Here is a 12,293-nt window from a genome sequence, read left to right on the forward strand (position 1 = left end):
AAAAATAACTCTGTCCGACGAGCTGTTTTAATAAAAGGCGAGACAGTCGTCGTCTTTTAGTTGCTGTATAAGAACAGATGTTATAAAATGGATTTAGGCCCTTGAAAATATGCCAGGAAACGATAATCTATGGCCATTGACGTCATGTACTTATGCCGCAATCCACCTTAATCCGTGATCAAGTGTATAGTGGAGGACACTTTTCTGACAGTCCTGTCACTACCTGATACACATGTATAATCTGTAAATGACTGGCGCCAATTTTCCAATTAAATTTTGAAATACCAGTGGGGCATCTTTTTTGCAACACCTTGTATGCCACAAAGTGGTCTGACTCGTCCAACCGGAACTGAGCATGAAATATCAATCGATTAGTAAACAGTGGAGCCGCCATTAACTGCTCTACCGTGCAGAATGAATAATTTGTTGACATTTGTATACTAATGAAATTGCCAAAGCAGACGACTGTGTTCAGACTGATTTGCAAAATAATGGAAATGAATAGCTGGGTGATATAGCGACTAGATGCGGTCAATATTGGTAGATGATCCCGTGGTTTGTCGCGCCAGGGAGATCCGTGATCTCGCCGTTTATCGCACCGACGAGATTTGCAGCAGAAGAGCATTGTTGACATTTAATCTTTGGTTTGTCATCTAATAATAACATCAGATGATTCGGTTACCGCAATATCAGCGCTACGATCAGAGCATTGTTTTCTGTTTATCTCATCAAGCCATCTACTGTTAAGTTATTTAACAACGAAATCTCGTAATGGCGATATCTGACGAGATTTTCTAGAGCTGAGATTTCCTATACTGAAATAAACAACCCTTTGGCTTCAAAATATCTAGTAAGAATGACAAAACAGTCCACTGATTTTTTTTGTGTGCTCACTCAGGTCACGCCAAGGCGACACCTGAATCTCAAGAGATGAAGAAATGGCGAGATTTCAACGTCTGCACAAACAATGTTATTTCCTGAATTTGAGATGGCACTGCTAGAGTATTTCTCAACATACAATATTCATTCGTGTTATTTCACAGGCGAATAGCACACCACTGGCAACGGCGTTTCTTTAGAAGTCTGGCGTCTCGTGGGCTTGGAGCAGAAGGTAGCTATGACGACAGGGCTGCCAGGACTGGCAGGAGTTGATCGTTTAATAAATTATGCCATCTTGCTTGTGTTGTGATGTACACAAGGAATGCAGTACATGTAAGATCATTTCTTATCATGAAGAATTGGTGCAGAATATTGCAAATTAGACGAGAAAATGACTTACTATAATTTCATAGCAACAATTTTACACTTTCTTCCTCTATTGCGTTAGCTTTCAGTTAGTGAGCGGTTGTGCGTTCCACTAGGCCGCAATTGGTGGTCGGTACAATTGGGAATTGGCTCACTGACTCAGTCTGAGGCATGAAGCAGTACATCTCAGGCTGACCATGTTTCCTATCCGGGTGGTGTCTTTCATTTCGCCACAAAGTACATTTTATGTCTGATTCAGCGTGGTAATCGAAATGAAGCGACTTCACAAAGCTCTCCAGCAATGTGTTCATGTCAGAATCATGAGCATTACAATGAAACACCACCAAAACAAATCATTTGGTGACAATCATATGTCCAAGTAACTTGCAAGGACATCTAAAATCGTCAACACGGTAGATGGTGAACATTCAAAATGGCGGCTGCCTGGAGGAGCAGACGACGTAGGCGTTGATAGGCGAGATGAGAGCGAGAGTCGATTGCAATGATGGCCAAAATCCGAACTCATCTTAAACTCACTGTAATACATATCCCCAGCTTCTCTGTTTAGAGCAGCAATCTTCGCGTTGTCATGGCAACCAGAGACAGCTTGGTATTAACGGCAACAGGATGTGGAACGCGGGTGTTATACAGGGGGTAGTGTATTTAATAAGTGAAAACGGATCTCAACGACTGGATTGAGGGGATCCATGAGAGCTCAGAGGTCGCTCAGCAATTGTCAGCAGATTTTTAAATATTGTCATCAACCAGCGCGGATGTCATAAAAAGATCGCTTTGGGGCATGTCGTAATCGTCACGGTGTCAGCGGAAGCGTTAGGAATCTTAATAGCTTTGAGGATAAATTATTTAATTAGCTCGGTGAGATTATTAGGAGTACAGAGGTCCCTATGGTCTTCGGAAAATCGAAAATGTAATTTTGTCATGGACTGTAAGTAATCATTTAAGGCTGAAATGCCGATAATTACCACTGTACAAGCCGAGGATGTCATGTGTGCTGTGTGAATTACTGTGTTATGCCTATAGTTTGAACTCTAATGAGGTGAACGTACGTGGCAATATCTACACACAAATTGGTGAGGTATTGTAGAAACGTATATGTGACGTTTTTAGTATGTTTGTATGTGACGTAACACTGACCATCGAATAGTGATACCAAGCGACGTTCAACAATTTTAGGACTGAGGGCGGGGGGGCGATTTTGCCAATCATTTGCAAAAGAGACTTATTTTGGAATTTTAAGTTGCAAAACTAAGCTATACATGAATATTTTGGAGACATCGGAGCGCAATTTTTCGTGTTTTTTTCCTTCTAAACCCTCAGTCCTGTCTGATCGTACAATGACATATATTATTCACATAGATCTACGCTGACACTGAAACATAGATTGATAGCCTACCGCTATTACGTTTAAAGCCTGTTTGTGGGTTAGAAGCATACAAAAAGTATCATAGGGAGGGAGGTCATCTGGAGCTTGTGGCTACATCTCAGATACACCTAAACAAAAGGTGTTTACATATTAACTTACTCACTGGCCAATCACACTACACTCTGGTGCACACATATTTCAGTGACGTCTACACATGATTATGGTTTTGGCCAATGGAATCTCATCACAGTACACATATTCTGATGATGTAATACAACTTAAACGAATTCGTCTCTTTCTGTTCTAAAAAAAACGGGCTGGCCATTTCGATCAAAATCATCTCCTTAATTTTGAAGACGATATAAATGGTATGACTCGGCGCTTTCAAGTTACTTTAGATTTTTTTGACAAGGGGAATTGTAAGGAGATATCTTAGTGGAGGATTGCAGGAAAACGAATGAACTCTGTAAGTCAGGGTGAACATCGGGCAATGCATCACATAATCTGGGCAGTTAGGGAACACTAGGTCCACATATTCTGATGACGTTTAATGGGGGATACACACCTATCGATATTGTTATTTTTACATTTATACACCAAAGGTCAAATATACATTTCAAGTGAAGAGAAAACGGTAATTTTAAGAAGAAGATATGTAGAAGAAAAGATGTAAATCGGCCGTCTCGAGAAGACATTCATACGATTTGTTGGTGATGTAATACACATGCCCTGATGACGTTTTCGACACTTTTAGAATCAACATGAAGAGACTATGCGTCTGTGTAATTTGCATACAAATATATATGACGCTTTGAACGAGAACTGGAATTACATGTACATATGTATTACGTTGTGCAAAATTGGTGACGTTTTGCATGGACTTTGTGCTGTTCAAAACAAGAGTTGCAACTTTTGTAAATTTGCATATTTAACAGTTTCAAAAGCAGAATTAAAATATATAAAAGCAGTGAAAGAGACATACGTACCTATTCGATTGAGTTTACTATCTAGAGCTCCTGGGTGGTTATGTTTAATAGCGTTCATACGACGATTCTGTCCGGGGTTGCCCATGTTACTCCGTATTGGGGGATTCTTAGGCCTGACGGCCTCGACAGGTAACACTCGTCGTCTCTTTTTAGGAAGCTTCGATCTTGCTTGAGTATGAGAGTAGAACATTGCAAAGTTCGAAACAATAACAGGAACGGGTAAGGCAATAGTTAGTACTCCTAGTAATGCACAGAGCGCCCCCACGAACATCCCCACGTAGGTTTTCGGCGTCATATCTCCGTAGCCCACCGTGGTCATCGTCACTATCGCCCACCACAGCCCCACTGGAATACTATTGAAATCATTTTCCGGGTTATACTGCGTACGCTCTGCGTAGAATATTAAGGCGGCAAATACAACTATACCGAGAATAAGAAAAAATATGAGAAGTGATAATTCCCGCGCACTCGCTTTGAATGTGTGGATTAATATTTTTAGACCTGCTGAATGACGTGTCAATTTAAACAGTCGCATGATTCGAATTATGCTAAAAAATTCTAAAATGTCGTTCTCCTTTTTTAAGCTCGTCAGTAGGAAATCTAAATAGAAGGATAAAGTGGCAACAAAGTCTATAATATTCACTGGAGCCTTTATGAATTCAACTTTACTTGGCGTTACTATGAATCGGATGATAATTTCGAAGGTAAACCACGCATTGCAGGCGCACTCTATGAAGAAGAACGCTTGATGGGGTTCCGTTTTCTTTTTGTCAAATGTCCAAGAATGATTTCCATCTCCTATATCTACTGTGATATTTCTGATAACAGGGACGCGCATGTCCGGATGTGTCTTGAGGCAGAAAGATAAGATGGACACCACGATGAAGAATACTGACACAACGGCTATAACCTGCAACGAGAAAGAACGAGAAATGACGTGAGTCAGCGGCCATGATGAAAAAGGAAGACTTTCGATGATGCTGCAAAAGAGCTTGTAGAGGCAGCATATACAATTAGTTTACTCTTCGTGGTTACTGATATTGAACCAACTCTTCAGTCGAAAGCAAAACCTCGCAGACCAAAACACACCGCAAACAAATGAACTTGAAAGCGCCAAAACAACACTTTAAAACCAAACTCTCGCAAACTAACTGATGAGGACACAACTACACTCATGTCAAATGCGTAGTAGGAAAGTGTAAAGACATTCGGTTCTTTTTTTGTTTTTGGGTGATGGAGCTGCGAACATCTTCCAGTTACCATTTAGCGCCATCTACAGTGAAGCTCCATTGCGGTTTTGGTAAAACTACCGGATTTGACCAAGCTCACGTAACTTAACCAAGGTAAATTTCAACTTTTCGACAAGATGGTGCATAATTGAGAAAAATTACGACACCTATTGCAAAACAGTCTTCAGAAATTGAAACATGCCATGAAACTAGCTTAATGATAGATTTTAGAGATTGTAGCAGCAAGACATGTAGTGTAGCGGTGACTTCCAAGTTTTCTGAGATATTTCATCAAAACTCGTAACAAAATATTGTGCACATCGTGTTTTAAAGCACTCAAATATCTTCTCTCCGATGCGAAAAACGTGAGTTTCGTGAGTAGAAAATCGCACAAAAAGGCCATACCCAGATACCAACTCAGGCACGGTGCTTAGTTTGCACCATATCCGAGGATCTTACCCTTGATTGCGATTTACTACCGAAGAGGAACATGCAGTTTGAATCAGAATGCATGCGCTGCGAGTGTTTGACTTTTCCACGGGAAGTGATGACGTTCTCAACCAAAAAGTTCAAACACTCTGCAGTGCCACCTGGAATGGGTCAAACTGCACGTTCCTCATTTTTAATCAAAAGGCACAGAAGAAAATGCACGCTGTTTTGTGAATGGTGATTGAAATCCAAAACGAGTCATACTTGTGCTGGTTCCATTTTCTGAAACGAGAGTGAGCAGACGACGATGAGGAGGCACACGCATGCGCAAAACACGCCCGAAATGAACATGATGAAAGAGGTAATGAATTAAGTGAGTGACCTCTGGAGTTGAAATGAGCATCGTGGGATTGTGGTACACATCATTCAAAAGAAAAATGCATTTCCTATCAAATAATGAAAAAAAGGACTAACATATGCCAAAAAATTATAGGAATTTTTCCTACACACACTGAGCATACGAATATTTAGTATTCCCAAAGGCGAACCATCAGGATTCTCGTGAGCTAGAAATTGCTTCGGAAGGAAGTAGCCACCGGAAATATGCTCGGTAATTTCTCTATTTAATGCAATTTTAATGGCGGCCAATTACCAATGGCAAAAACGATTGGAAAATTGCAACGTAGTATTTCCCGTTTGAAGAAACGATGGTTACTTGAAAGTCGTTCAAATTGATAAGATAAAAGTTTTCAGTGTAAGTATTTTTGATTCTGATCATGTAGAGAAATTGTGAAGTAGTAAACTGTACGTGAGTGACATGATTGAACATGATAAAGGATGGTATTGCACGATCACAATCTCCTTGCATCGCAGGGTAGCATTTTCGACAGAAAAAGTACTCTGTGCGGTGCAAATGAATCTCAATAACGACCATGATAACTGCAGCAACCACTATATCCAAAATGTATTTGTATTCACAAAATTTCTACTCGATATTGGAAAGAGATAAATACGCCATCCATCCTTCAACCGATACCAAATTATCGGCAGGAAAATCAAGGGGTATTCATCATGGGACTGCCATCGATAAGGCCCCATCCATCATCAGGCTGCTTCCCCCATGTCCCCGTCTGTTAAGAAACTGAAATGCTGGAGACCTGCACAATATGCGGAGCTCTGATAACCTTACAGAGCAGTCCCGTACGCGCCATGGCCATGATTTATAAGCCCCCCTTTAGGAGGGGCTCTTAAGATACACGTGTGTGTGGGAGTATATACTGATTTGATGAGAAATAAAGAGAGTAAATATTGTATATCCTTCAAACAATTTTTTTTGGTATTTTTCTGAATTAACTCCGTTGAGTTTACCGATTTCTCCGCGATCTTCCGGTGGTGGTTGCTATCCCATTGATTGAAATTAATTTAAATTAATTTAAATCTTCATGGGAATTCGCTACATCATATGCCTAAAAAATTGGCCAATTATATTAATATTTTTATTAGAGAAATATCCGTCCTAAATAATGACAGAAAAGGGTGGTTTATTTCAATTTTGTGTCGACATGGTGGTCGAGGTCACGTGACATAAAAACAAAACAATCGCATACACCCGTCCAAAAAAGGCACTTTAAGAAAAACAAATACGTTTTTCCAGCTTAAAACCACACTGACGACTAAGTTATTTTGGTCTACTACCCAAATCTGAAGTATCAAAATGAATCACAAACTAGAACTAGCTCTATTTAGCTATAGTTGCGTGAAAAATTCGGATGAGCGACGTACATTCTGCACCCTAGCGGCCAATAATTAAACTACTTTCAGCCGTCTGCTCCGGTCTCGTTAGGGAGTTTTTCCCAAATGTACGCGATGATGACGTGCCCCATTAACAGGACGTGAATGCATGAGGACAATCCATTTAAGTGTCGTATATCACTGGAAACGCCCGATTCCCGTGAATAAGGACAATCACAATGTATTACATTACCAAAACAAAAATGTGTCGGAAGGAACTATATGGATGGTCCCATCGCACCCCCCCCCCTCCAGCAGTATGACACAGAAGGGCTAGTTGACTGTCCACCGGGGGGGGGGGGGGTTTGGGGGGAGCTTCCCCCCAACGCACTGGTAAAAACCTATGTCGACGGAGGGGGGTTTGGGGGGTGTCCCCCTATTGTAACAGCTGTAGTTGTTAGAGCTTGCACTTAACATATGCTCGTAGGGGGGTTCGGGGGAGCTCCCCCGACCTAAAGGGGGGCTCACTAAGTCCTTGACTTTACATATTAACTTCTATGGAAAGCTCGCGACCAGGACAAGCTTTTTGAATAATGTGTTTCTGCTATATGTGTGTATGCATTGTGTATGCAGATGTCAAAAGACGACAGAAACGAGGTTGATATTGCCACGGTCTTCTTGCCGTCAAACCTCCGAGGTACATCTGCTATTTCCAAATTTGGCAGCGGTATGTCACGGAAATTTGACCAAGAGATGGTTATACCAATATTCACTCTACCAAGATTCGCGGTAAATACCAGAGAAGATATCCGTCTTGTATCAAATATTTATCTTCTTCATCTATTACTGGTTGAAAGATTTTGTAAACACGGTGCAGCCTTTCAGTCAAAGCAACAGTCTGTGAGAGAGCGGCCAATACTAATATGAGGCCGTCTTTCATCCTGACGAACGAACCATCAATAAATAGAAGCAGTGCCATCAATAAATAAAAAAAGTCTGTGGAACAAAGCCGTCAGGCAGGCATCGCTACCCTTAAGAATTGCGAAGTTACAGGGAGGTACGTGTCGTCCTGGGAAAATTCAATTTTGCGACACTCGTAAATCGTCTTTCATATGCTAACACCCCGGAGAATCGAACTCCTGAACTCCGAGTAATGCGCGGTTTCGAGCATCTCATGTCCCTGAATGCCGAGGTATCGTGTCTTGGCAAAAACCAGCTCCCTTGTTGTAAATACGCAATAATTCAGTTCGTGCTTTACTTGGGCATTCTTTTTTTGCGGAGGAACGATCGAGGAACTCAGATCTCTGGATCACGAGAACTCTGGTTTCTGGATCACGAGATGACGTTCAGAATGTAAGTCCCTTTACAATACAATCAGGATTAGGGTTGATATCATCAATGTTGTCACTGCCCATGCCCATCTATCTCTTTAGGATCATCATTTCTTGCCTCTACTTAGAAAATCGATTGTTTCGTATGATGGTTGAGAGCCCAACAGATATCATCTGGGGACCTGGCGCCTTCCCGGAATTATCGCCTCATCACCCTGTTCAGGCAAGTCATTAAACATTTCTTAGAATGGTCGAAAGAAATGGGTGAAAGAATATATCGGCTGCAGCTGGCTTAATACTATAATTAGGCCGGGGGTTTGCGCTAAATCGTCCCCACGTATAAGTGTGTAGCCGCTATTGACCAATAACGGGGCAGACTCAGCAATGTAATGCGTGAGTCTGGACACGGAAGACTAGGCAGCAATATGACAGATTTTTGACATTGTCCTTTAAACCATATGCCTTGACCTTTGGTATCAAATGGCTGCAACTTAATGCAGGTGTTAACGGTTTAGTGATAGTCATGAGATAGTCGTGTTAGGCCACTGCGAAGGAGGATGCGATGACCTGTGCAAATGGACACACAATGACCTTGTTAAGGTCACATGGAAGCAGGTGGATGCAAATTAAACCATTCTAGCCAACTGCGGAGTAATGTACTGAACTTTGAAAGTGACATGTCAAAAATGTGGACAACGTCATCAAAATTGGCAAAAGACTCGTTTTGCCAAAATCCAATACCGCTTTTGTTGACGAAGTCGACAGGAAATGTATTGCACTACCAAGAGCGACGACGTCCCTCATTCTCATTAAGATGCTTTAGTACTAAGTTGAATGTAATGATAGGCTCGGCTTTTTACGTGGCTCGCTTTGTAATATTTATATCCTCGCCAACGGAAACCTGGCTCAAAATAGACAAGATTTTTCCAAGCGAGAGTGTTATCTTTTTACGCCTAGAAGCATTGGAACATGTGTAAATCCATAGTACAATAATACTGTACATGCAGTTTGTTTGCAATTGTTAAATAGGAGTACATTACATGAGATAATCAGGAACATACATGTAAGCATGAAGTAAGCAACCTGTGCTCGGAAACATATTTTTATCAGAGTGATTTTGTGAAGTGTTTACTTTAACATCAAGAATAATGCATTTTTTAGGATAACATTCACATCATCATGTTTTCTGGCAACAATAAAACCAAATCTCTTGTTTGTAAAAATAATGTTCAGCGCCGCGTATACGAGCGAGTTTTGAGAGACAAAAATCTCTTCCCTCAGGTTAAACTGATATTCACTGGATGTGATATTGATCACTGGTCGCTCCGATCACCGATTCTTGTCACAGAAACCTGCGATGACAACTGCAAACGAGTGATTTTGGTCGCATGAGACCACGATCGCAGTTATCAGCGACAAAATCGTTTGCTTTAAGGTATATGTATCTTTTTAAAAAGTTCTTACGAAGCTATTCCGTAAGTTATTGCCATGTTTTGCATTTTCATCTGGACAAAGTTGATGTGAATTCTATTCGGCATGGTAAATTTTGCACTCAGTTTGTGATTGGTTTTACTCTGCTCGCTGCACCGGTGAAGCAGGATCGATGGCTTTCAATTGGCCAATGCGACAAGAAGTATTTGAATATGCTAATTAGGAAAAGTGAGTGCAGATCTGACAACAAGGTACATTGTATTATCCCAGAGCACAGCATGACAACAACCGTCGAGGCCTGTCCAGAAAGTGTCCCCGTAAATAACAACACAACCAACAACAAGTAGCTATCGTAGACCGCATAAGATGCCTCGAGCTAGGAACACTTAGGCGTAACCATGGTAACTTATCGTGCTAAACAACATCCGCAGCACGCCAAGTTTGGGGAATTATTGAGCATGACAAGGACAGTATGGTGATATATTCAATGGTGGTGCAGACACCTTGCTCAAATGGGTTTGCTGTGTGATAAGTTTTAGGAGTAGGGGTTGAAGTACAATATAACAGACCAAAAGAAAGACAGATCCTTTTCAACTGTTTCCAGTGCCTTTTATGCTCTCGAAGGGCTGGGCTACTGCCACCATTTGGATATCATTTCTGTGTACGTTTCTGTAAGGCCAGATCAGGAAGATTGTTGTGGATCGTCCCGTCTGACCCTACAAAACAACCGTTGAGCGTGAGACTTGATGATAGATATATTCCTTTAAGACTATAATTTCTTCCGTATCTGTCTGGGTTTAGGCCATGGTGACATTTCGATTTGGACTGGGTCCTGCCCTAGAGAGTTAATGTGCTGACGTGTTAGCACTCTGCCGTATCAAGGGGTTAGTATGGCCGAGTTCGAGTGAAATTTTAATCGGAATCAGGGTTGACACGGCAAAGCAGAACGATATTTGCCTATTGCACACACAGTGAATACCTTGCTCGCCCCCAGAAACGGACTGACATGATCAACAGGCTGGGGGCGAGGTGTTGTATAATTTCCGATCAAACAGCCTCAACTAAACTACACGGCGTTCGATTAACTGGTCATTAGCAAAAAATCCATAGTCATTCAACAGGAAAGTAGCTCCACGATGGCGGTGGATCTCCAAATAAGCATATAAATGCGCCACGCGAGCTTGAATCAAAGGATTAAGTGAGGATAGTTTCTGATATACGCAGGACAAAGCAGGATGGGTATTAAGGGAGAGACTGGCACAATCTATACTGTTGATCTATAACATACTATAACACTATAACTAACTATCAATAACTACCTTCCGATATTCTCATAATATGGATTGGTTGGCAAATCTACATGCAGGGAACGTATGCCAAAGAATGCTATAGCCGTTTGACGCCAACAAGTTGCAAAGGAGGAATATATTACGCGCAGTGCCAAAGTTTGAATTGTCCTAGAATAGAACGTCTGTGGACCAAAGTATTCCGCAATGCGGCGCTTCTAATCTCTGAGGTAGTAAAAGTCATAGTCTCTTTGGAACAATATACCATAACCCGTCAGAATAGATAGAAGCGGACATGTTTTCCAGGGGGACATTTTCGACCCATTCTCGCTTCAGGATCGAGGCATGTTTTCCTGGGCTCTTCGGGAAAATTTCTTCAGACAAAAAGCTGTATAGGGCCAAACCTGAACCGAAGAAGCCTGTATCTGCAACTCAGCGCCGAAGGCCCCTCGATAAGGATGTCCTAGGCAATCGCCTGCCTCGCGCCAAGGGCAGCACATCGTGTTCCTTTGACTTGTTTGAGTCAAGCAAATACCAACATGCAAAGGTCAATGCTTACGTCATCAACAACATTCCGAGGCGACATGGCCGCGGTGTTGATTTCCCAGGGCTGCGGGGCTTAGCCTGAGCTAGCTTATCTCGATCGTAGCTTTTCAGATGGAAACATATCGGGCGATATTTTACCCCCGTCATTGGTGGTATCTAGAATCTCCCAAGCAAGAAATTTCTGGGTGCATCGACTTCAAGCCTCCCATTCATTTCACTGAACTTGACAGTAAATGAATTAGTTCTACTGTTTAGGTTAAATAAAATATTAGACCCTATAGTTTTTCATTTTAAGATTACAACATATTTTACATTGTCCTTGCCGTACCTTCCCGGAATATGCCGAAAACTTCCGACGTATTTCTGTAACCCGATCAGATGGAATCAACTTCCAATTATTCCAAACAGAAGTTTTTTTCTTCTTAATGTTTGGACCCATTGATAGATATACAAAGACATTCCCAACAAATTACTATGATCTAATTTTGCTAATGCATATCTATAATTAAGAAACCCACTCGTAGGTATTTTAAACCAATTATATTACGTTCAATCGTGAGTGCGGACTAGTGCGCAACCATGGCAACGTCGTGTTGTTCCCTCGCTAAATAATGGAGGGTGATATCAATTTCTTGGTATCGAGAAGAAAAGTGCGGCTGAGAGCTCGTTCCAATCACTGTTATCGGTGTAGTCAG

At 41.5% G+C, this 12,293-nt stretch overlaps 1 protein-coding gene across 24 annotated transcripts in view; it reads right to left on the minus strand.

Annotated features, from left to right (window-relative positions):
- The window catches only part of LOC135502854 (potassium voltage-gated channel protein Shaw-like), a 90,758-nt gene that overhangs the window by 31,324 nt on the left and 47,141 nt on the right, over positions 1 to 12,293 (minus strand). For 14 of the 24 annotated variants that reach the window (XM_064795976.1, XM_064795975.1, XM_064795991.1 and 11 more), the window contains exons 3-4: positions 3,616 to 4,525; positions 2,660 to 2,677 (exon numbers count right to left, since the gene is read on the minus strand). In XM_064795976.1, the coding sequence (XP_064652046.1) occupies positions 2,660 to 2,677; positions 3,616 to 4,525 (928 nt within the window). The remainder of the gene's footprint in view (positions 1 to 2,659; positions 2,678 to 3,615; positions 4,526 to 12,293) is intronic. The other 10 variants (XM_064795998.1, XM_064795997.1, XM_064795992.1 and 7 more) reach the window with 1 other exon arrangement.

This window comes from Lineus longissimus, chromosome 19 (genome assembly GCF_910592395.1).
Source record: "Lineus longissimus chromosome 19, tnLinLong1.2, whole genome shotgun sequence".
Classification (NCBI taxonomy): Eukaryota; Metazoa; Nemertea; class Pilidiophora; order Heteronemertea; family Lineidae; genus Lineus; species Lineus longissimus.